The sequence below is a fragment of the Thamnophis elegans genome, chromosome Z (assembly GCF_009769535.1).
Source record: "Thamnophis elegans isolate rThaEle1 chromosome Z, rThaEle1.pri, whole genome shotgun sequence".
NCBI classification, from domain to species: domain Eukaryota; kingdom Metazoa; phylum Chordata; class Lepidosauria; order Squamata; family Colubridae; genus Thamnophis; species Thamnophis elegans.
In genome coordinates, this window is record NC_045558.1 from 28,539,222 (window position 1) to 28,565,995 (window position 26,774).

The 26,774-nt window shown below is 39.0% G+C and overlaps 1 protein-coding gene across 2 annotated transcripts in view; it reads left to right on the forward strand.

Moving 5' to 3' along the window:
* The window catches only part of PLXDC2 (plexin domain containing 2), a 276,086-nt gene that overhangs the window by 135,499 nt on the left and 113,813 nt on the right, over positions 1-26,774 (forward strand). For both annotated transcript variants that reach the window (XM_032237801.1, XM_032237802.1), the window contains exon 2: positions 9,300-9,511. In XM_032237801.1, the coding sequence (XP_032093692.1) occupies positions 9,300-9,511 (212 nt within the window). The remainder of the gene's footprint in view (positions 1-9,299; positions 9,512-26,774) is intronic.

The following is a 26,774-nucleotide window of genomic DNA, read 5'->3' on the forward strand; positions in this document are numbered from 1 at the left end:
CAGCCCCCTTTAAGGGGTCTAAATTATTTGGGGAGGTCTTAGACCCTTTCCTTATTGAGTTAAAGGACAAGAGGAAGGTCCTTCCTTCGACATCTAAGAAGCAGGACCGCAAGTCTGCGGTACCATATGTGAGGAGGCAGTCCTTTCGGCCCTCAGAACCATCTACCTCCACTTCCTTCTACCCCCCCCCCAATAGGTTGGCAGGGCAGCAGGGAGAGTGGGCTCAGGACAGGTCTTCTTTTCGAGACAGAGGCAGACAGCAGTTTGGTTTCCGTAAATTTAATTGCGGAGGCGCCTCCAACAGGCCCTTCTGGAAATCAAAGTGACTTCCTGAGCACGTTGCCCATTGGGGGTTGACTTCAACTGTTCGCCTCCCATTGGGCCCAGACGGCTCACGATGCTTGGGTTCCGCAGATAGTCCGAGAGGGTTTGTCCCTGGAATTCCTATCTCCCCCTCCCAGGAACTTTATCAGGTGCCCTACCCCTTCATGTCCCATCAAAAGGGAGCAGATGAACCAGGAGGTCTCCACTTCCTGGAGATCAATGCCATCGAGCAGTTGCTCCCAGACCAGGAAGGGAGTGGATTTTACTCCATCCTCTTTCTGGTCCCGAAGAACTCGGGGGGGTGGAGGGCCATCTTGGACCTCAAGAACCTCAACAGGCATATCGCCTACCAGAGGTTCAAGATGCAGTCCCTCCAGTCCATCCTGGCGGGGATCCGCCAGGGAGACCTCCTCACCTCCATCGATCTGCAGGAGGCTTACCTACACATTCCAATTCACTCCCGACACCAGAAGTTCCTGTGCTTCTTTTATGCGGGCCGCCACTACCAATACAGGGCCCTCCCATTCGGTCTCTCCTCGGCCCCCAGGACCTTCACCAAGGTCCTAGCGGTAGTGGCGGCCCATCTCCATCGCAGGCCCATAAGGCTCCAATGCTACCTGGACGACATCATCATCCAGTCTTCATCCAGGCGGCAGGCCTTGCGGAACCTTCAGATTACCATGAGGACCCTCAGACACCACGGGTTCTCACTGAATTTAGAAGAGTCAACTTACCCCCACGACCAAGATCAATCATCTGGGGGCAGTGATAGACACCATCTCCTGCAGGGTATTCCTCTCCCAAGACAGGTTAGAGGCCCTCAGGTCCATGACCCACACGGTGCTGCAAGCAAGGCAGGTTCCGATTGTCCTCCTCTCCCAGCTATTGGGGAAGATGATCTCCTGCCTGTTTATCGTCCCCTGGGCTCACCTCCACTCCAGAGCCCTGCAGTGGCTTCTCCTACCTCACCAGAGAGCCAACAGGAGCAACTTGCCAAGGCGGATTCCCGTGCCCCAGTCAGTAAAGAGGTCCCTCCGGTGGTGGACATCTCCCGCACTCCTCAAGGGACACCTGTTCAAGGAGCCCAACCGGCTGGTCATTACCACCGATGCCAGTCTCGCCGGATGGGGAGCGCACATGGGACATCTCGTGGTTCAGGGCAGGTGGTCCCCAGCCAAGTCGCGTTGCAGCATCAACTTTCTGGAGCTGCGAGGTTGGCCCTTCGTCACTTCCATCAGCCCATACATCACCGCCACATCTTGTTGATGATGGACAATGTGGCCACGAAGGTGCACATCAACCGCCAAGGTGGCACCAGGTCCAAAAGACTGATGACGGAGGCAGAGGCCTTGGGACTCTGGACGGAGCGGCACTGGAGTCGATCCGCTCCGACCATATCTCCGGCGTGGACAATACTCAGGCGGACTGGCTGAGCAGGACCACCATCGACTCCGTGGAATGGCGGCTGGATCCTGCTCTGTTCCATCAACTGTCCCACAGATTCGGACATCCACAGGTCGACCTCTTAGCGACCAAAGCCAATGCTCAACTACCATGCTTCTTTTCCCGCTTCCATGCTCCAGGAGCTGAGGGAATGGACGCTTTCGCTGCAGCTGGCCCCAGGGCCTCCTCTACGTGTTTCCTCCTCTTCCTCTTCTTCCATGTCTTCTACTCAAGATCATAGAGGAGAGGACAGAAGTGCTATTCATGGTGCCCCATTGGCCTCGAAGATCGTGGTACGCCGACCTAGTCAGCCTGTCGGTGTCTCCGCCGTGGCGGATTCCCCCGGATCGGGTCTCCCTCAGCCAGGGGACCATTGTCCATCCGGAGCCCCAGTGGCTTCAGTTGGCCGTCTGGCACTTGAAGGGGACCTGCTGAAGGCTGAAGATCTGTCAGATGGCGTTGTCAGTACCATTCAAGTGGCTCGGCGTCCCTCGACAACGGGAATCTACGACTCAATTTGGGCTATCTTAGCCCAGTGGTGCGAGGACTTACGGCTCGACCCCGTCACTGTGCCAGTGTCTCGGCTGCTGGACTTCTTGAGCGGGGTCTCACTCCAGCCACGCTCCATTGCCAGGTGGCGGCCTTGTCCACCATCTGGTCTGGGGATCCTTTCCTTCCACTCAGCAGGATTCCCAGGGTGCGCTGCTTTCTCAAGGGTGCATCTAACATCCGTCCTTCCACGGTCCACCGCTACCCTACATGGCAACTTTCAATTGTTCTGCAGGCTCTCACTGCACCACCCTTCGAACCTCTACAAACAGCTTCTCTCAGACATCTTTCTCTGAAAATATCTTTTCTCATCGCCATTACCTCCGCCCGCTGGATATCGGAGTTGGCGGCCCTGTCGGTTCGTCAGGACTTACGTATCATCCACCCCGACAGGGTCATTTTATGTCTTGATCCGACCTTTCTTACCAAGGTCAACACCTGGTATCATACGGCGCAGGAGATTGTCTTGCCGAACTTTTGCCCTCATCCTTCCCATCTGAGTGAGCGCAAGTGGCACAAGCTTGACATGCGGCGAGCCCTGAAGATCTATATCCATCGCACCTCAGAGTTCCGGAGATCCGAGGCCCTCTTCATCTCTTTCCAGCGCGGGTCTTTGGGCAAGAAGGTGTCTTCTTCTACTGTTGGCAGATGGCTCAGGGCCTGTATCACATCTGCGTACGAGCTCCAGTCGAGGACGGTGCCTCAACATATAACTGCCCACTCAACGCGCAGTGCTGCTACCTCAGCAGCTTGGGCCACGCAAGCCCCGATCGAGGAAATCTGCAGGGCGGCCGCGTGGTCTACACCATCACTGTTTGTTAGACATTATATAGACTGGACACATTTGCCTCCGCTGAGGTGGCTTTTGGCAGACGGATCCTACAGGCAGTGACTTCTTCTGTTGTATCCCAGGACTCTGCTTCTATCCACCCAGATGGACATTAACTTGGGTATGTCCCACTGCTTGGACTCTCCAAGCGGTGCACAGGAGAAAGACCATTGGGCTTACCTGAAGGGTCCTTCTCTGTACACATCGGGAGAGTCCAACCCGTTCTGGTCCATCCAGGGATACGAAGTCGTCATGTCAACACGGTGCTACTCATCGGTCGTTTTTCAGCTGCATCCTCATGGCCAAATTATCTCAAATTTCTGGGGATAGGTCACACCAGGAGGCGTGGCCAAGGAAAAGTCTTCCTCAGTTTCCAGGGCAACCAGACTGAAATAACCCACTGCTTGGACTCTCCCGCGGTGCACAGAGAAGGACCCTTCAAGTAAGCCCAATGATCTTTTTTGTTATTTTGGGAAACAGTATTGACTTAGAAAACAGTAAGTTGATAAAAAATAATTTACATACCCCATATTATAATTGAAACAATATTTCAAGGAACCTATTAAAAGTGGAACATGATTTCCAGACAATTGTGTATTATGTTTTGATTCAAAAAAACCAGTGGCTTTCTGGAAGCTATCAGGCTAAACAAGAGGAAGCAACAATTTCTGTAAAAAATACTAGCTGTTTAAGTACAGTCCTACAAAATTTGATATAATGATTTTGCTGCTCCTTTTTCAATTTTAAGAAGTAGAAAAGCATTTAATAGCTAACCTTGCCAAGTTTTGATTAATAAGTCAAAGCCCTCTATTTTTCCACCAGCTTTATCAATGTCTTTATAGTCATCACGTTTCCTACACTAGCGAAGCATTTTCCTTTAATTTAAAAAGCAATCTTTATAGAAATAGAACTTAAGCCAAGTACCCACTGGATACAAAGAAATCTGTAATAATTTATTTTTCATTGTCTTGTGCTTCCTCCCATAAAGGCAGCATTTGAAAAAATTTGCCAAGATAAAAGTATACCATGCAATTTTTTATTTTTATTTTTTACACCTTCAATTCACAGTGGGTGCCTGGTGACTGTCTGGACAGTCTCTGTAGTTTTCTTGGCAAGATTTCAGAAGTGGTTTGTCATTGTCTTTTTCCTAATGCTATGAAAGAGTATCTCTGCCAAGGTCACCTAGCTGGCTTTATGCCTCAGCAGGACTGGAACTCATGTTCTCTTGGTTTCTATGTGGTGCCTTAACCTCTACACCAGGGGTGTCAAGTTCAATTTCATTGAGGGCTGCATTTGACCTCGGAGAGCCAGGGAGACATGGCCAGGATGGGCATGGCCGGCTCGACATCACTCATCATGGCTCTGTTTTTGCCATGTTGGAAAAACTGCAGTCCTCTGCCAGTGAAAACGGAGTCTGGCAGAGCCGCATGCGGCCCTCACAGGCTCCATTTTCATTGCCACAGGGCTTCAGGAGACTGTTGCAGCCAAAAATGGAACCTAGGAGAGCCTTGTACAGACTCCCTGAGTTCCGTTTTTGTTAGAGAGTTGCAGGACGTCATCGTGGCCGAAAATAGAACCCTGGAGGGCCTCACAGAATTATATAAATATTTTTTATTGATGTCAGAATTTTCACCTTCTGAAAAAATGCTGCCTATCTTATTTGCAGAAAAACATTTTCAAAGGATGATCTGTGTAACCTTGCTTATCAGATTATTGGATTTTAAAAACTAAATACAGCTTTCAGCATTTCTGCCTCAACAGGAAGTTACACCTGCTTAGCACAGGACTTAAATGGAAAGTAACCAAGGAATACCAGGGCAATAGGCTAGATTGTGAAATTGAAAAACATCCTATAACAATGCAAACTGTTTTCATATTACTGCTGAGAAAAGTATATGAATGTATCCAGGAAGCATAGCTGATTTGGAGTAGATTTTATTTTTTCCACTGTGATGCTCTGTTTGCCTTTTATACGTTTTGTGATTAATTCTATCGATGTAAGAGCAAACCAGCAAGAAATTATTGACTCTTGTGAGATGAGTTCCACCTGGGTAGTGAATTATCATTCTTGATAGTAAGCACCCTCTCCTTGCTTTTATTGTCATTTATATGGAGTTCTTCAAATGAAACTGTAGCAAGTCTATGTTCTAGAAGGTAATAAAAAGAAGCAGACCAATAAATCTAAAATTTAATCAACACACATGTTCTATATTCTTCTGATCCCTTATCTCTCGCTCTAGCTCGCTCCCCTCCCCAAAACATACTTAATTATTTTGAATAGTGAAGAATTTCTTATTATTTTCTTGGCACCTTGGCATCAACTGGTACATCTGTTGCATTCATTCCTTATGTCATTTTGTAACTAAATTTAAAATCTTGAAAGTTATATATTCTTCCTGCACAACTACTGATCCAGACCCTGATCATTTTTGCTACCGTTTGTGTATCTTTTCCAGTTGCATTAGAAAGGTAGAAACCAGAGCCGGATGATTAATCAAACTATTCACTAAGCTAGTCATTATCGATTTGATTTCCTTCTTGTATATATGAGCATCTATTTTATTTTTATTTATTTAGTTTCTATAATACCCATCTCAATCCAATTGACTCTGAGCGGTGAATTAAACTCACCACTCAGAGTCATTAACTGAGATGGGTGGCTATAGAAAATAAATAAAGAGACAGTATCACAACAGTTAAAACCTAAAAACACAGTTACATTTATCTTCTTTTTGCTTTAAACAGTCTAAATAATATTGTGTCATTAATTGCTCCTTGCACCTCAAGATTGTTCTTGAACAAATTAAGAGAGATCCCATTCTTTATTCCCAGTTGTGAGAATTGTCAATTCTTTATCTCTCATGTTAGTCCTTAAATAGAGAATAAAAAATTACAAATTGACATATTTATGTATGTATGTATTTATTTATATATTTATGTGTGTATTTATGTATTTGTGTGTGTGTGTATGTATATATAACTATTTGTTTAATAGGTAATGTAAAATAAATTAAATTTTGATTTAGAAATAGAAATACAGTACAGTAAATACAGTACAGAGTAACAAAAAAGTAATTTGAAGCCATAAACTATAAAAACAGCAGGATAAAGTAAGCAGCATGGAAGAAAGCACCATTTAAAAAAAATCACAATAATGGTAACTAAATGGAAGAAACCCAAGCTTTGGGAAGAATGACTCTGGAAAACAAATTAATCATCTGTTTTCTAGTTAAAGTTTATTTCACTTTCTTTGACCCTATGTGTTTTCTATTCCTATTTTAGTTTTAGCAGGAAGTGACTTGGTACAAATGCCTTTGAGGCTCAATAAGGCCTTGCCAACAGCTATTATATTTTTTAATAGCAGTTTCTTTCCATTCACCTCAGCCCCTCTGTTAAAATATTCTTTTCAAGGCTTCCTGGACTGAGTGAATTATAATACGTGCATTCTTGCTATAGTACTTCTCATTGATTGCGATGACTGCAAAGACCTGGGGTGATCAACAGCAAGCATAAGTGGTCCAGAATGCATGCAACAACTCATTCATTAATTCTGACTGGTCTCAAAATAGTAAGAAGTGATCAGAACTGCTTCTTCACTCATTCTCTTTCTCTTTGTGTAATGAAGGGCTTCAGTCTTAATTCAAATTCAACCTAAGCGGTGAATAAAATTGCCACCTAATCATTTTCTTTCCTAATTTCATACAAACCTCTCAAGGACAGCTGCTGAAATCATTAGAGCAAAAAAGCAGGCTTAATTACATATTCATTATGTGCCCCTTGTTTCTAATCTTTCTTTTTCTCAAGACACTGCCCTGGTATATTTGCCGTAACAACTTCATGATGTATTTCCTCATGTGATGGGAAGACACTGATGATGTACATGTTTGACCTAATGCTTGCAGTATTATAAAAGCACTGGCTCAGCCCATATAAGGTGCTAGGCAAGTTTTAATTAGTCAGTGTATTTCCCTTATGACTGAATTATTCGTTAATGTCTTCGCTGTTTCCAATGAAGTTGAATGACATTGCTGTGCTAATTGAATGCTGGATTTGAAGATATTCTCTATTAACTCTGGCAGCTCCTTTGTTAATTTCCCTACAAGCCTAAGGTCTTTCCAACAAGAAAGGTCATTTGCTGCATTTTCTTCAAAGAAAGAAAGCAAGAAGTGCAGAATTTGTACTTCAGGGAGGGGTCTTTTCTTCTTACAAGTTGTGGAGTTTATTTGTACATAAAGGCACCTATACTTTCCTTGCATACTAGTCCAAATCATTCTGTACTAAGTTTTCTTACAATTAAATATTTTCATTTCCTGCAGTTAAGTATTTTCAGGTGAAAAATATTTTTAAAGAATTTAATGCAAATAACACATTATTTTGAGTGTTGAATGATCAGTGGATTTGCTGGTATATTATTTTATACACCCAGATTGTGGAACTTCCAGTAATGCATTCAGTCCTTGTAGTCTTATCTACGATAATTGTTGAATATTTCTTTTAGTTTAGCTTGGCTTTGTTTGTTTTCATTAAATATTTCTGACATGGATTGCTCTAAAAGTTTGTTTATTCACTATTAAGTTTAATTTGCATTTTGTCATAAAATATAATCGCACCCAGATCTATGATGAAATATTGTTCATTAATTCTTACACACATCCATCTATTACACCAGTCAAAATCAAATAGTTATGGAGAAAATTGAGCTCACTTTGGGATAACTATGACCAAGTTCATTTATATTTGAGCTGGGATATGATAAAGTTCATAAATCTGTCTTCTCTAGGAATGCATCAAATTAAAGAACATAAGAAAAAATGTATGTGACCAAAATGTGTAGTTTTGTAGTAAATGTCATAAGTGTATGCACTACGGTGAGCTGTGTTAGGGCTATTAACAGGCTCAACAAAGAGGAAACACAGGTTATGTTGTAACACTTTGTGGTTGGATATCAGAAAAGACCTACAGAAAAATATAGTCATACTTGGCTAGACACGATTATATTCTCTCTGAAACCATTGTCTGTCAGTTTGGTTAGTTCTGAGTTGGAGAAGATAAGTTATAATCTACACCTCAAATTCCATTCAGATGTAGCTATTCTGAAATTTTGGATTATTTGTGAGTGGGAGTAGGTGGGATCTGAATGGATGCATTAAGCCTTTCCAATGTTTAATTCATTAATGGAACCCTTTTAAAATCCTAAATTGTTCCCATCCTAAGTAGATTGGTTCCAATTCGTGAATGATATAAGGGACAAAAGAGTTCTTTCAGATTTTTCAAGACTGCTGGTTAACTTCTTCACAATCTTTAGAAAGAAAGAAAAATGAAAATGTTGCCTCCTCCCACAGGTGTGATATTACAGTGTTATTTATTCATCGGTCTTTAAGGTCCCCAAGCCCAAAAGGCTGGCCATTCTTATTCTAAAAATCAAGAATTCTACTAGAATTTTATCAGCTGTTCTAATATCAACTACAGGCCATGTTATATTAATATAGCCACTATGCCATTATTCAAAACTGTGGGAGTTGGAGGTGTTGTGTTTTGAATCTGAGCAGAGGGTGACTGGTGAACCTTATTAAACCTTTTGGAAGAGTTGGAGAAAGGCTGCATGATCCCAGGAAAAGATATATTTCAGTTAAGGAGGTGCCAATATTGTGTCAACTTCCAAAGCTCCACTATATATTTTCTTTAGCTTCTTTGTAGATATACTGACTCATCTCCACTTCAGATCATCTATTCAGCTTCAAATCTGAAGTGCAGCACATTTTCATTCATTGAATACTTCTCATAGGCAGGAAAATGAATGCTAGTGATTGTGAAATACTAAAGACAGGATGAATAGGGAGGGTTGGAAAACTAGAGAAGGAAGATGAATGGAATAGCATAGGGTGTCAAACTCACATTGTCATAATGGTGTCATGTGATGTATCGTGACTTTTTTCCCCTTCGCTAAACCAGGCATAGGCGTTGCCAGGGCATGACGCATCCGGCCCACAGGCCACAAATTTGACAGCCCTGGTGTAGCATATTCTGAAAAACACCATGAGTGGCTTTCAGAAACCCTTAGCAGGATTCCAGGTTCCCAAAATAAGAAAAACAAAATATCTTTGACTTCTTTTTATCTTCATTAAGAATCCTATCTTATCTCTTTATCTGATAGGTGCATTTTATGAAATGGTTCAGAGCTTCCCTCGAGTGGAGGAAAAAGTGCACATGGACTCCTACAGATATAGCCACAGATGGAAACGACATTCGGAATTGCTCAAATCAGTGGACACCAACAGAGCCAGCATAGGACAGGACTCCTCAGAACATGGAGGTTTTACAGATCTACTTCCTGATGACACACATGATAATACTACGCAAATTGAGGTAGTGGGCTATTCTTTTTTGATGTTGTTGACTTCAGATAGTTGTACAGTGAGCAATGATATAAAACTCATTATCAACCTCTCACAGCTTTCCATAAAAGAAAGCTGTTTATCAGCCAGCAAGTACAGGCATTTCAAAACATTATATACCAGAGCAGGGATCTGGCCCAATCAGATACTATCTTAAGGAAGCATAGACAGTAGGTAATGCAACTCCAAGGGTATAGCTTTTCATTACAACAATGTTCTCATCTCATCTGATTAAGTTAGTTCATTCCTGTGCCAAACAAACTCTGTGCAAACAAACATAAACAAAGATATATAGAGAAAAGGAGGGAGACCTTATCCATAAACCAAACTCTTAATGCATTTTGTGAATTCTATTTTCTTTCTATGCCCAGTGAGACAGAAATGACACATTAATGTGTGCAAGTTACAAAAAACTCTGACTGAGATGTACAATAATTTCTGTGCACCAACAAGTGTTTGCTGTCTTATTATTCTATCCACTTTGTTCTGGTGCTTTGTCCTTTTTTGAAGGCTTAACTCCAAAATAAAGAATCTTACAAATGTTTAAATCATTTCCATTATGCTTATTGTACATCCATGGATGCCAACTGTTATGTCTCAGTAATTCCAGAACAAATTGATCTTGAAGTATAAATGCGTATGTGCGTTATGCTTCTGTGCATAATAAAAATGTATTTTTATAATAACAAGTGTTTACCTACAGATTTAAGCTCATTAATAGTTTTGCAAAGACATAATTAATTTCAGCTGCTCTCCTTTCTCATATTTAATGTTTCTATGAAATGAGATTCACAAGAATCAACTCTTTGGAATAATGCAACACAATGCAATATTATTTGGAAACGCTATGAAAAGATAACCATTTCAAATTTTTGGTATCTCTTCTCCATTCCCTGGTTTCATTATAATGGTTACTTTTCTTTTTTTATTTTTTTGTTTCCATTCATTATTAGAATCTTATAAAGAATAGGAATTACATTACATTTGCTTAATGAAATGTGATGGTTTGTTTTAAAGTTTCAAGAAAACACAATTATAATTTGTTCGTCATTGCAATTGCTGCTCTGTACACCTAAATTAATTTCCTATCACCGTGATGGTTTGGTTAATTCACACAATTCCATGAACTAATTTCTGATTCCATTTGCAATACACAAAACTTTGCATTGTATTTTAACAAGTTATCTGTAAATGCTATACCTAAAACCATCTAGAATAGTCAACTTAGAACCAGATTTGGGACCAGAATGTATACTGCTAAGAAGGTGTTTGTTAAATGACTTGCACCTCATTTTACAACAGTTGTCAAATAAACCATGTAGATGTTAAGCAAATCTTCCTTCATTGACTTTGCTTGTCACAAGCCAGTTGGGAAAGTTACAGATCAGTACAGTAGAATGCTGCAACTGTTGTAAATACATGCCAATTGTCAAGTGCCTGAATTTTGATCACATGACAATGAAAATGCTGCAACAGTGCAATTCAGGCACTGATAATGTTGCCTAGTTGAGTAATGAAACATCTGCAAGCAAATAGTCAGCCTCAGAGAGCACCAAGAAGTCCAGTTACTCTCAGCTACATACATTCTTCTTTTAAATAGTTGTCAATCCACATATTGAGATTGCTGCTAGAAACTGGACAGCATATAATTTATTACTGTTATATTCCCAAAAATGTAATATCATGTTTTAGAATTTTTTTGGTAACTGTGTTATGTTCTTATTTTTAATCAATTTATTGTTATTCTTATATTCAACCCGTTGGTGAATATTAATAAGAAATTGGAAAACATATGAAGACATTGTTATGTAATAAGTAATAGCAATAGCAATAGCAGTTAGACTTATATACCGCTTCATAGGGCTTTCAGCCCTAAGCGGTTTTACAGAGTCAGCATATTGCCCCCAACAACAATCCAGGTCCTCATTAATATTATTATAAGTAATAATATTCTATATCTATCTATCTATCTATCTATCTATCTATCTATCTATCTATCTATCTATCTATCTACACACACACACACACACACACACACACACACCATTTTATATTGGCTTCTATGAAATATTAACAAGTAGCTCTACCATCTTCCAGAACACGGGTTATATTTTAAATTTACCAATTTAATTTCCTGTCTCATTTGGCAAATTAAGATTAGGCAATATTATCATTTGTAATTATTTTCTAATCTGAATTAGAAAACTAGCTTTGTATATGTTCAGTTTGGCATACAGACCAAATATTTCCTAACATTAGATATACAATGATAGGAAATTGTGCCTCACCATGATCCATAAATGTAGGTAAGAACAAACAAATTCTGGATTATGATGTTATTCATATATAACCCCTTCACTCAAGGTTCTATGCTTCCTGAATATGCAATAGAAAATTTTGGGTGTGAAAGCTCTCACAACTTTCCTCTTCCTCTTTTGAAAAGAAAGGAAACGAATTGCGAAATTCTGCTTTCATTTATATAAACAGAATTCAATGTAACATCAGAACACTGGAAAGCGGAGCTACTTTAAACATTAGTTAATTCAGTGAAAACAAGATTAAGATATATCATAAACTATTTCTTATTATACCAAAATAATGTATATTTCAAGTCTTTTATGTGTATTATTATAATATTAATGATTTATGACACATTAATAATCTTGATTTTAAAAACCTCTCAGCAAAAAAATAAAAATAGAAAATGCAAAAAGTATTGTTGTTTGATAATCATATAGTTGTAGATAATATATGGAGCCTGTTTTCATGAAATCATTGATGTCACTTGGCTAGTTAACAGCGCACTGTGAATTATAGTCCAATCTTAGGCACAAAGTCACCTGGATGACCTTGGGTCTGTCACTTACTCACAGCCATATCACAGCCATAGCAAGAGCAAGGACAAGTGATTTCCAAAATATTGCCAAGAAAACTCTAGGCACACCTCCAAAGATAAAATATGAATAAATATGCATGCATACATTCACATATACATAGAGCAGAATATAGAATTGCTCTTAAAAGAATAAGTTATGTAAGGAAGAAATAGAATTGTGTTTCTAATCTCAGGAGGTCAAATCTGCTTATTTGGATATTTAGGCATATCCCCGGAAGAGGGGCAATGGGTTCAAATAGTGGATGCCACTTCCAAAAAAGTGTTTATCACCTGAGTTGTGCCGAAATGTTGATCATGCTGCCCTATTTTCCCATGAAGGTTTCTGTATGTTCTCTTTTAGATTATAAATTCCTGAAGACATATTTTCCAGGGATTGTTTATTTTTTTTAAAAAATGTATGAGTAAAATACTTATACTGAAAGATTCATTCTGAATTATGATGTGACGGATAGGCATTTATTAAAATATTTTAGTTTATACTACATGAAGAACTGTTTCACATACTGTTAAAATTGAAAATTGGCTTGCAACATTGAAGATGAATAAAAGTTGCAAATCAGATCAATGTAATCTGCCTATTTATCTAAACAACCATTGCCAATGATGAAGTCCTCTAGATATTTAACTTCACTTCACAAAATTCTCCTTGCCCCCATGACATTAGTGGATAATGCTGGCAGTTAAAGTATGAGTAGCAAAGAGTTCCAAGGTTATGGAAGGTTAGTCTGGGATGTGCAGGATTATGGCAGATCATATTGACATTCATAAATTATCCATTTTTGTTAGGGATAATTTCAAACATGAAAGCCCCCTGGAGTTATTAATAAAAAGAGCCAACCTGAGCAGATGCAAATTACTAGTTCCACTGAGAAGGAAATAGCTCTTTTTCTCTCTCTTCCCTTCCTATCCATCTATCAAGAGCAGACTTTGCAGTCAGAGTATAACTTCAAGGCAATTAAGCTGTTGCACTTCTCATTTTAGAAATCAAGAATTGGAAGGAACGGATAGCAATCAGTGGTGGGAGAAAAAAAATCTCCTTCTTGCCTTAAAATCTCAGAGTTAATTGCATATGGAAGCATTTTCTAGTCCCACCCTTTCCTCGCTCTTCAAAACTGCAAACAGCTGCAGATCACCTTCACAATTCAATTTACAAAGTAGCTCAGTTATGCAATTTTATTTTATTTTAAATGAGATATATAGTTGCTTCAAATTTTATCAACACACGTTCCATTTAGATGGGGAAATGAAAATGCAACATAATGCTATAATGATCAAAAGTTGGTTTATTTTGTTCTTTAAAGACTAGAGTCTGCTACTAGCTGATGGATTCATGAGGTTTGCAAATTCAAAAATTCCTTGCTGCTGAATATTGGTAACAATTGGTCCTAGGCATCAATAAGGCATTATATTATGTACCTCTGCTGCAGTTTTTTCATATCTTCCCTACATTTATATCAGAGGTGGGTTGTTCCTGGTTCGGCCCAGATTGGACAAACTGGTAGTAGCTGCAGCTGGAGGCTCCGCCCACCCACCTAGATGCTTCTGCGCATGTGCAGAAGTTTCTGCATATGCATGGAAGCATCGCACACACGAGTATGCATGGGAGTGCCACTGAACAAGTAGTAAAAAAATTTGCAACCCACCACTGATGTATATACTACATACATAAAAAGAGGCAATTAATTATATGTCAGTTTATACCCAATTTTCCCATTTCAATATCAATCTAAATGAAATTTTTCTATATGCAAGGTAAATAGACAGGAAACTACCACTAATTATTGTATTAGGCCAGGGCTGTCAAACCCATGGGCGGGATGCGTTACACACTGGCCATGCCTGATTTAGCGAAGGGGGGAAAAGCCCCGATATGTCATGCGATACCACCGTGAGGATGTGAGTTTGACACCCCTCTATTAAACTAAGGCATCAAATGCTGTTAATATCATGTTTATTTTAAAAGAAATAACTCCTCTTTAAAAGAAAGGTTTAAAACTTTCACTAAAGTAACTAGTTTTTCTAGGCAGCAAGGGCAGAATGTAGTCAACAAGTAATTCATCTCAGTTCTCCAAAGAATTTGACTACAACTTCAGAATGAACAGAGTTCATTGCTTTGACCTCCAAAGAAAATCAACAACTTTAAACTTTATGTGTAAGTAAAAAGTGCTAATGAGCAGTTATGTCATAAACCAGATTATCTCTATTCTAAAATGAACCAGATGATCAGCAGAATGACTGTCCCCATAGTAATCCGGATTCTTCACATTCCATTGTTCTGAGGGCAGCCATTTGAACAAATCTTTTTCTTGGGGAGTTACATGTTCCAGCAAATCATAGGTGGGTTCCTACCAGTTCGGACTGGTTCCGCTGAATAGGTAGTAAGTTGGTGTCCTGGGTCGCTGGAACCGGCAGTGACTCAGTACTGCCACGCCCCCACAGTGGTTCTCCCAGCGACTTTTGCTTGGGTTTTGTGGTTTTGCTCCTGCGCATGGACAGAGCAATTTTTATTGCACTGGCTGACCATGTCCCCACCCATTCCGATGCTCGCCCTGCCTCGCCTTTGCCATGTGGATCCACAGAACTGCTTCCTCCTGCCTGCACACAGGTAAGCAGCATTCGTGCTATCCTAGCCCCCCTCCCCGCCAACTGCAACCTGGCCCCACCTGGTCAACTGGGTGGCCGGCAGGGAAAGCAGTGGGTGAGAGGGACCAATCTGACATCCAACGCTTCTGTGGTGGCAAGAAGTAAGGGAAGCAAGCCCCACATTGGCATCCCTGCCTCCTTCCTCTGAGAACTGGCTATGGGGACGGCCAGCCTCCCCTGCCACTCCACTCTCACCTTCCATGCAGAGCCTCTACCAGTGGGGCACCTCCCATTTCACCCCACGCGTGCCTTCTCCCCGCTGCCATTGCTTCTACAGGGCCAAATAATCTGTGCCCCCTACACAGAGAGAGAGAGAGAACTTGCCATGGCACAAGGCAAGCATGGCCGGGGAGAAATCAGGGCAGAGAAAAGAGAAGGGCGAGCTTCCGCTAGGGAGACAGAAAGCGAGTTCCGGATTTCTCTGGTAGGGAAAGCGAGGACCTAGACCCAGCAAGCCTAAAGAGGAGAGGCAGCTGAAGGCAGCCAAGGGAGACATCTTCCTACTCAGCACTTCCACCTCCTTTCTTCCCCTTCCAAGACAAAATAGGTCATCAAGCCAAACCATCCATGCCACTTTCTCACTCTTGCATGGGGAGCGGGCAGGACGGAGTGCAGCTGGCCATGGATGGGCAAGCGGAACTGAGAGGGTGATTGCGTTGAGGAGGAGGGAAAAATGCAGGGATGTAGGGTGCCCGCCCTCTCATAACCTGCTTTTTCCCCTCCCGGTTCTCTCTGCATTCAGGCTTTTATTCTGCAAAACATGGCATCAGCCGTGAGAAGGAGAAGTGGCGCGGCCGAGAGCAGTCATGGGTCCAATCCAGCCAATCTCGAGAGGCGGCTGAGAGGAAGAGTGGCACTTGCTGAGGCGACCTGGCTCGCTTTCCCATCTCCCTAGCAGAAGCTCAGTCTTCCCCTCCCCCTGATTTCTCCACGGCCACGCTCACCTCACGCCATGGCAAGCGGTGTGTGTGTGTGTGTGTATGGGAGGCATGGATCGTTTGGTGCTGTAGAAGGAGTGGCAGTGGAGAGGGGGTGTGCGCAGGCTGAATTAGGTGCCCCACGTAGAAGGGTGAGGATGCAGCAGAGGGGGAGGCTGGCTGTCCCACGGCTTGGGGCTCACTTCCTTTACTGCACTCTCCCCGCGGCTGCAGCCCAGGCCCCACCTGCTTCGCTGGGCGGCTGGTCAAGAAAGCGGCAAGGGGGCAAGCAAGGATGAATGGTACGGGAAGTGAGCACAGGGCCAGTATCCCTGGCTCCCTCCTCCGAGAGCCATAGCAGCGGGGAAAGCGAGGCTTCTTTCCAATCCTCCCAGCTGGCAAAACAGACATTTTCACAGTTCTGTGGGTGTGGCTAGGTGGCAGGGCATGTGACTGAGTGTGTGTGAGTGATGTCATGTTGGCCACACCCACTCAGTCACATGCCCCCCACCTAGCCATACCCACAGAACCGGTAGTGAAAAAATTTGAACCCCACCCCTGCAGCAAATCTAAATTATGTAAAGAAGATCTGCAATTCAAAATAGAGAATATTGTGGACCAAAGACCTATAACTTAATTTAGTATCAAGGCTGTTCCTCAATTATAATTATTTAATTTTAAATAAAAATTAGTATGGATAATTTAATCTTTTAATTCTTGCTTATTTATGGAGCTGGACAATGACCTTTTGGAAGTTAATAGTTTTTAGGGGTTTTGTAGTTATAGAGCAGATGCAGCTGAGATTTTATGTTTTTCAGGACACGGTGACAATAGTTGGAACTTTACTAAGATTATCCTAGTTGATGGTAGAATTTTCATGTTTCCTGACTCAAAATGGTGAAAAACAAAATCTAGTAGTGCTGTCAACTTTGGCTCTGTCACTTGCCCAATTTGTTGTAGAGCAATTTCTAGTGAACATGTCAATTGATTTGAAGTGCAAAACATCTGGAAAACATCAGGTGGCTTCTTCATGCTGTTAGATCACCATGTTGGTGCTTTCAATTCACATCATATTTTTATGAGAAATGACACACAAAGGCAATCCATTCAGTAACCATAATCAGGTTCTTGATACAAACCTAAGTGAAATTAAGTATTTTCCTTATAAAGACTGATGTCTCAGTAATGAAATGGTAAGAAAAGTGGAATCTGTTCTTCAGTATAATATATTGATGCTTTGAAGAATAGAAGCAGCATAAATTAAACCATATTTTAATTGAAAACAAGCACTATTGATATTATTCCTGAGGCTGAAAAAAACAAATTAGTCTTTTTTTCTTGGAAAATTGTTGTGTTATTGCTGAAGAATTCCTAATGTTCTATTAAACCATCTTTTCAGGCTATTCAAGAATATATTCCGGAAAATTACCTTCCCATTAAACAGAAAATACAATCTATCCTATGCATAAGAGAATTGCCTGGGCTCAGGTGTGAGAATGGTGTAAATGAGCATCGCTGGGTTGAAAGGACTGTGAGTGAATAAGAACAATTTTTGCCTTGTCACAGAATTAAGAGAGGAAGTTATTACCCACAAGGAAATGTGAATTGTTTTTTTACCTACTGTACCCTTCAGCTATTTGGAGACAGAGAAATCCAAATGTGCCTGTGCAATATGTATTTTACTTTGTAAACAAAGATCTGAAACTTAAATTTATTGAATCATGCTACTAAATAAATACAGTTGGTGCTAAAACCGCAATTCATCTGTGATCACAATTTACATAAAGTGTTTTTGCAGTCCAGATGATTTTCTGTTTTACTTCTAGGCAGCTAATGCACTAATATATCTCTGCCTTGTTTTCCTATTGGCTTTGTTTTCCTACTGAACATATAATTAAAATAGTATTGAAAAATATGCTTGGTGGGAAATCATGTCAGCTAATCTCATTTAAACACTTCATTTTGGAGTAAAATAATAAAACAGCTTAGTAGAACTAATTTATAATAACACAAAAATAATTTTATTATAAAAATAAAAATGGGAATCTTTGAGGTTGATTAATTAATAGATAACCTTCAAGGTTTAATGTTGTATATTAATAGAGTATTCACTTTAGTAAAAATTGATATGGAAGTCTCAAAATCTCCATCAGCATTTTAATTCCTGTTCATATAGAAAAGGGATGCACTATTCTTTTAGGAGTTTTATTCAATAAGTAGCTGGTCCAGGACAACTAAGTAGACAGGGGTAGAAAATAATTTTGATTTTGTTTAAATTAAATTTGAATTGTTTCAACAAGTGTTAACATCTGATTGAACTTGTCTGAAGTTTTCGTGTAAAATTCCGAAATAAGAAACTTAATCAGGATTGCCTTGGTTGATATATGGATGGGACATGGCAGAGATCTAGCTTAGACTGAAAAGTTATTTAAAAAAACAAAGCATAATGGCAAATCATTTATGGACTATTGGCATGAAAACATTGTTGTGTATCTCTGAAGTCTTTGGAAATCCAACTCAACACACAAGCATCTTTACTTAATTTAAATTTAATTAAATGAAATACATATTAATTAAAAGCAAGTTCTCTTAGTAATGGCTTTGAAAAGTAAGTGAAAACTAATTTTTCCAGGGACCTTTAGGGTATGATTATTCCCTTAGTATTTTATGTTTTTCTATCTTGAATTGAATTGGTGCAGTATATTTGGTTTGATTTATTAAAAATTTGAGCCACTCAGCTAAGCCCCGAGGGTGAGATTTAACCCAAATAAATATCTAATCTTCCATAGATTTAAACTAACTCTTGCTTAGATGTGTTATAACAACACCACAATAATTTGATCTGATCTTCGAAGAAAAGATTCAAAATTTTATAAAAACACAAAAAATTTGTGCGCACTGAACCGGTAGTAATGCCATTGGGCAGCAATATTCTTAATTTCAGGACTGTGTCATAACTACTGGAAGGAGGTTGAGTTGTAACTTCAAACAGTTGCTAAACGAACTGTTGTAACTCAAGAATTACCTGTATATATAACCACTGAATATAACTTCAACATCTCTGAATTAAAATTATGATAGCATATTTTTATCCATGTTTGCCATCTTCTCTACTAGAATGCATTTTTCTTAAAAGTTTTAAGAATGTTTAAAATTGATGAGCATTTTTATGAAGCTGAAAATCAACTGGGTCCTGCTTTGTTTCTGAGCATAAATTCAAGGTTCTACTGCTTATCAATAAACATTATTTATAGTTAAATGGCCACCATAATCTGCTTCATTGCCAACCTTCCTGTCATACACAATATTCTGGTCATGCTGCCCTCTTAAATAGTACCACCTCCAAATGTATGGCAGAGTCAATCATTCTCAGCTGTGGGTTTTTGTTTAGATACTATCATTCTACCTACTTCTGGTGTTTAGTCTTGGGTGGTGGGGAAGGGAAGTTTTTTTTTAGTATTTTGGTTGATTTATTAAGAATTTGATCCACTCAGCTAAGTTCTAAGTGCTAGATTTAATACAAAACAAAGATCTAGTCTTCCATGGGGGTTCAACTAATTTTTGCTTAGATGTGTCATAATCAATCTAGTCCTTCAAGAAAAGATTGTTATATAAAGACATCTGCCCATTACAAAAATTGCCTGGCTGGAAGAATAGATGTGCCAAACTGCCCTTGCCAGTGAAGCAATAAATAGTTTAATATGAAATGCTCATATATATGACTAAACTTTTTTCAAGTATGCTTTTCTAAATTGTTTTAATATTATTGTGACTTGTCTGACAAGCAAATTACAAACATTGAAACCTCTAGAGATTACTGTAGAGTAGAAATTATTAACAGTGAATTGTGAAGTTTTTTAAATAGTAAACAAAGATGTGACTAAAAGAGTAGTTGAAAGTACAAGAATGAAGAAAATGGGGTCTTAGCTATGTGCTTGTTCTTGCTTTATTGGAATTACCGTATTTTTCAGAGTATAAGATGCACCTTTTTACTCCAAAAAAGAGGGAGAAAATCTGGGTACGTCTTATACTCTGAATGTAGCTATCTGGGTCACTTGAAAAAGGGGCAAGTGAAGCGTGCGCTGCAGAGATCATGATGGCTGGAAAGGAGAGAGGTTTTGCTTTCAGAACTCCTGCTTGGCTGGGCTCCCGGCAGAGTTTAGGTGCCGGTGGCGGTGGCAGCGGCTCCTCACATTGCTGAGGAGTGAAGTCATTGTGCCCATTGTCTCCCCTGAGCTGCCCATCGAATCTCTGAGGCACCTTTCGGTTGCAGGAGGAGGAGGGCGAGGGTGGAGTATACCAAAGCCTCTGAGTAACTGGGAAAGAAAACCGTGCTTGGAACCTGCCGAAAATTGCTGCCCAAAAAGCACGCCTTTCTTTCTCAGTTACTCAGAAGCTTTGGTTTAAGGAGGCGCCACTTTAAGTTGCCCTCCTCCTCCTCCTGCAAACAAAAGGTGCTAGATTTCTCAGAACGCTAGATTGGGAAGTTAAAAACCTGAAATGGGGTACAATCAAGCTTGATTCAAAGGCTTTGGCTTCTGAGAATCCAGAGAGATTTGGGGGGGAGGGGAAGGGAAGGGAAAGGAAGGGAAGAGGAACAATCTCCTTTTTATGAAAGCTTTTCTCAGAATGCTAGATTGGGAAGTTAAAAACCTAGAATGGGACACAATCAAGCTTGATTCAAAGGCTTTGGCTCCTGATATTGGTGCGCTGCCATCCAAAATGCTGGTACCATGATTTCTGCAGTGCCTGCTTTACCTGTCCCTTCTCGGGTGGTTCCATGTGGCAGAGATCGCGGTAATAGCATTTCCGGGTGGCAGCTCACCGATCCCCCCCCCCCAATCTCTCCGGATTCTCGGGAGCCAAAGCCTTTGAATCAAGCTTTATTGTGTCCCATTCTTGGTTTTTAACTTCCCAATCTAGCATTCTGAGAAAAGGAGATCATTCCTCTTCCCTTTCCTTCCTCCACCCACCCACCCCCAATCTCTCCGGATTCTCAGGAGCCACAGCCTTTGAATCAAACTTGATTGTGTCCCATTCTAGGTTTTTAACTTCCCAATCTAGCATTCTTCACCCCTCATCAAAAATCTCTCCGGATCTGCTTATTGCTATTGCTGCTATTATACGGTAGCACCTACCTACCGTATCTCTTTGATGCATGACAGATCCAGGTAGATTAGGGGGTTAGAGGAAGGAAATAGAAACAATCTCATCATCACAAAGTCTTTTCTCAAGATGCTAGATCTTCACTTTCTCTCCGGGAAAAGCTATTGGCATCGTTGGGATCTTGACTAGTGGAAGAAGTGCAGGATGGAAAGGAAACTTCGGAATGCAGGAGTGCCAGGTCAGGAGCCTCTCTGCAACCTGGGACCTGCTTTTGCCCTGAGACTAAGGAAGCTGGGTTGCTAAGAGGGCTGTGAACAAGCCTGGTTGTTCAAGGAGGCAGCCTTGCTGGGTTGTTTCCTTTGGGCTTCCCTTTTGCCATTCAGGTGCCATTTCAGCAGCCCCCATGTGTTCCTCACTGAAGAGAAGCGAGCCAACTGCCGCTCCTTGGGCCAAGTGGCTCCATGTTGCCGGTCAGAGGGAAGAAGGGGCAAAATAAAGTGCAGAGAGATATGTTTAGTCCTGCCCTGCCATGGGAGGGGTAGAGAAAAGTAGGTTTGAGATCGATAAAAGCCCTACCCTTTAGGAAGATTGAGCCCCCCATACGTCACGTTTTCGCCTTTCCCCCAAAAAAACCAGTGTGCAGAGTGCTCCTGGGGACCGGGGAGGGCAAAACATTTTTTAAAAAATTTACCCCTTCAAAATCTTGGTGTGTCTTATACTCCAGTGCGTTTTATACTCTTGTGCATCTTATACTCCAAAAAATACGGTAGTGATGTGAAGTGCTATTTACAGCAATTTTGTTCATTTGGGGATTAGACAGTAAACCACCAGTTTTGGGGACTTTATCAAATCCAGTTTATAATATTGGTTTTCCTTTATTATGGATTTATAGGAGGTTATGAACCTTAAATTTGTATTCATAAGTATAAACATGGTTAGGAACCCTGTTTTGATTATGCTATTACATTTGAAATCTGTTACAGTAAATTGTTCAGTCATGAGAGTGAGGCTAAATTTGATATTTCTTTTTCTTACATATTGTAAGCATTTCAACTTTTCTTCCAATATCTTGAAACTAAAAAATGAACAGAAATGTAATGGATACCCTACCGAGTGGTTTCATTTCAACCACTTTGATTTACATTTCTACTCAGTAATTATAGTATCCGTCTTAGGAGCTAAATGAAATTTCTACAAGTGAAACAATTGAAAATCAATTCATAATGCATAATTTTAAGTGCATAATCTGTGCTACTCTATTGTAATTACTCTGGTCTGGATTCTAATGCTTAACTTTTATACTCTATAATGATCTTCCCAACTTGTATGTGATGTTGTAAAGTAGATAAAATATCCTCCCCCACTCCAAACTATTTTCTAATCCATCAGTGAGATTCAAATTTTTAATTTAAAAAAGAATCATCTCCATTTGCTCAATGCAGATATTCAGAATTGAATAAAAATGGGTTTGGTCATATTTACATCTCTTTGTATGGGAAATATATCCAGCTATTTAACTTAAATTAAGCAGAGTAATTATAAGGCGGAGGGTGTTTTATTCTGAAAGTTAAGAAACTAGCATTTTATCTAAATAAGTAGTCCTTACTTTATCAACTGTGCATCAACTACTGCTTCCTTTGAAATGAGTCATTCACCATTTCTTTTGTGTGTCCTGATAAGTCTGTGGCACACTATATTAGCTATTCAAGCAATTCATGAATTGTGAAGGCAGATTTCCCCATGTTAGCCTGTTAATCAGGAGAAAGGGCTATTAACAATCAGGATTTATGTACAGCTTTTCAGCCTGCTTCAGAGATTAGTGGCAGGCTTCTGTTTTACCCAGGGTCATGTGAGACTCTAGCTGTTTGCTCCTTATATTCATTTATAGAACCTCTAGTTCCCAAAGTTTGGCACTTCTATAGATATGTTGAAAACATAGAATAATTCAACAAATTATTTCAATAATTCACCTCTGATTCTTTGCAGACCATTAAAGTAGTATCATATTTATAAAATAGTATCTTATGTGTAGGCCCTTATTGTATACTCAGGTCAATTTTTAAAAATCTGAACAGTTTTTCTGAGATCTTAAATCCTGTCTGGAATGCAATAGGGAATTGGCCTTGTATTTGTGTGGTGTTAAGAACCAAATCTCATTTAACAGAAGCTTCTTTTTATGCTAGCACAATAAGCAATGCAGTATTTATCTTAATTAAGGCTTAATCTAAGAAGCCAGGATTAGCTCTGCTTTTCTCTTTAAGAAGTGTGACTAGGCACTTTAATTATTGTCTGTACTTTTATGTTCAGTCTCCCAAAGACGTAGAACATCAGAATTTTGTGCGCAATTATTATTTACCTGTGAAAAGAATACAATTGATGGCACAGCTGACATGTAACAAGGACCGTTCCTACTCAACTTTGAAGGTATATAAAGACCAATTAGTAGCCTGATCATTGGGCAGATTATTTTTGCCTACATTTTATCCATAGTAAAGTAATACGCTGTGTCTTCTTCCACAGTCTAAAATCATGATCATCATGAACCTTTTAGGAACGCTTTGATAATGCACTGAATGTTTCTAATAGAAATTGCCATAGGCATTTATTTGCTTTTTGTTCATTCATTTATTCATTTCAATAGCCACCCATTTCAATCAGTGACTCCAGGTCACTTATAATATAAAAACAATTACAACAATAAAAAATATTTAAAAGAATAAAACATCCAGCAGCAAATAGTTAATCAACTAACAGTAAACCCAAGAAACAGGGCTTTATCACGTTCAGTGAACCAAAGATGCTTTTTCAAGAGATGACTTGACTTACTTGATTTTTTTTTCCTTGAAAACATTTCACTTCTCATTCAAGAAGTTTCTTCAATTCTGGCTAAATGGTGGCAAAAGGAGGGATTTCTATTCCTTAGTAGTTATCTGATCATTACCACTCTGAAGATTAGTTGTTAGATCTATGAGAGTCATTGAGGCTCAGGGAGCTAACAGGTGACCTTCAGAATGCTAACAACCAGATAACTGTTATGGAATATAAATCCTCCCATTCTCCACCATTTAGCCAGAACTGAAGAAGCTTCTTGAATGAGAACCAAAACATTTGTAAGAAAAAACCAATTTTTTTAGAAAGGTAGATAAATTCAATACTGCCACAATGGAAGAATGGCTGGTGAAGATAATGGAATTTACAGAGGCAGCTAAATTAACTTATTTGATTAGAGAAAAAACAATATCTATTTTATGGATGATTGGGAATAGTCTTTCTCCATGAAACAGAAGAAAATGCACTAATGACTTCTGGTTTTGATTATTAGAAAAAAGCAAGCTTCATTCGTTTGCAATTATAGAGTAAGTTAATTTTGTAAATATACTATACTTATACTCGCTACAGAAGGTATTGGAAACTTCTTTCTATTCTTTTTCTGCACTTTTTCTTCATTTTTTTCTTTCTTTGTAACCTTTTACTATTTTTAATTTGTGCTAGTTTTTATATTTTTTGTAATTTTTTTAATAACATGTATTGACAATCAATAGAGACTAAATGAAATGTTGCTACGGAAAGAAGCAAAATTGTAAAAAGAAATTAACATATATTTTAAATATATATTTTAAAATACTTTAAGGAAAGGTACTGATTTAACAATTGTTTGGGATGCAAATACAGTTATATGTTATTTTATACAACACAGTGAACTTAAAAAGAAGAGTCAGGAGACAATGCAAGTCATTTTACAAGAAATAAACAGAAAAAAAAAGAATTAAAGAATTTCCAGAGACATATTTATCAAGAAATTAAGCTTTACAATGTTAATTATCTATGTTATCAATAAGAAAAATTACCATATTTTTGGAATATAAGAAGTACCTTTTTCCCTCAAAAAAGAGGCTGAAAATCTGGATGCGTCGTATACACTGAATACAGCATTTTTTGCCTCCTGAAATCTGCGCCCTTCACCAAAATGGCATGCATAGCCTTTAGGAGGTTTTCAGACTGCACCTGGGGCCTGGGGAAGGCAGAAATGAGCAAAAAACGGACCACTTCTTGCTCAATTTCCCCCCAGCCCTCAGGAACACTCTATAAGCCCCTCAAGGCTATGCATTCCTTTTTTTCTTTTTACACAATCTGGGCCCGTTTTCACAAAAAACAGGTTGCTTTTGGGAGGTCTGCAGAGTGCAAAAACTTTTTTTAAAATTTGCCTCTTCAAAATCTTGGTGCGTCTTATACTCCTAAAAATATGGTAAGATAAAAAGCAATTATGTAAAGCAAAAACAACCCGAGTTGGGAAATAAGCCAGGAAAGTAACTTGCATCTAAATTATGAAAAGAGAAAGAAAAGAAAATGAATTTGAAATTACAAGAGGAGATATGTCTTAAAGAATAATACAGCCATAAAAAAGCATACCATTAATATTATTCCAATTTATATAAAGAAAATAACATCTCTCTATAGAAAATAGATGAATATCTAAACAAAATTTAGTGAGGATTACAAATGGAACAGAACATATATTACAAATGAAATAAACGTATAACAATAAGGGAAGTTTCTTGAGCTATTAAAAAAGATTAAACTAGAAAAATGCCTGGATCAAATGGATTATCAGATTCTTGTTATAAATATTTTGAGGATGAACTTTTCCAACCTTTACAAAGTGCAATAAACTCTATTCTACAGGGGAGAAAAATGCCAAAGAGTTAGAAAGAGACCAAAATAGTGATAACACAAGGACAATATTACATTTAATAAGAAACTATAGGCAGATATCAAATAATAACAACAAGTAGTTCACAACAATTCTTGATGAGAAACTGCAAATAATTTTGCAAATAATTTGGTAACAATTTATTCATAAAGATCAGGATGTATATTTAGTAAAAGACAGTTAAATATTAGAAAAGAGTTAGTTGTTTTGGAATAATATGGAGCAACATAATAAAAATAAGCTGCATTTTTAGATACAAAAAAGGAATTTGACAATTTGAATGAGGTTTTATATTCAAAGGTTTGAGAAAAGACTTGACATTGTAGAGAACTTTATAAAACAGGTAATATTTTATATATACTTCACAGAAAGCACAAATAGAGAGGAAATAAAACCACATGAGATACACAGAGATATGTTCACTATCTCTCTTATTTTGGTTCTTGCAATACAGAAAACAGATATAAGACGAGATAAGAGGATTGTGGGAGTAAAGATTAAACAAGAAAACTTAAGTGGTTTTGCTAATGACTTGGTGTTGGCTCTGGAAGATCCTTCAAAGAAAATTAAAATATTAATTGACAAATTGAAAAAATTTGATACATTAGGGATTTTCAAGATTTCAAGATTAATAAATGGAATGCAAAGATTTCAACAAAAAAATGTAAGAAGAGAATATCAAACAGATACGGAACTTGCTGAGATGGCTCAATTGATTTCTTTGATCAAAGAAAAGAAAATATGCTTATTGCTGACTAGAAATCCCTTTTAGACTTTTTGCACAAAACCGAAAAATAAGCGTTTTTTAGTTTTGATCATTGAACAGGGTAGATTATATAAAGAAGAGTTATGTTTTAACCATAAAGAGGTCAGTTTAAATTTGCACTCTGAATTGCTGTACAGATCAGAAGCTACTTTCTTGCATATTTTTTCTTTTCTATTTTTTTACATTCTTTTTCAT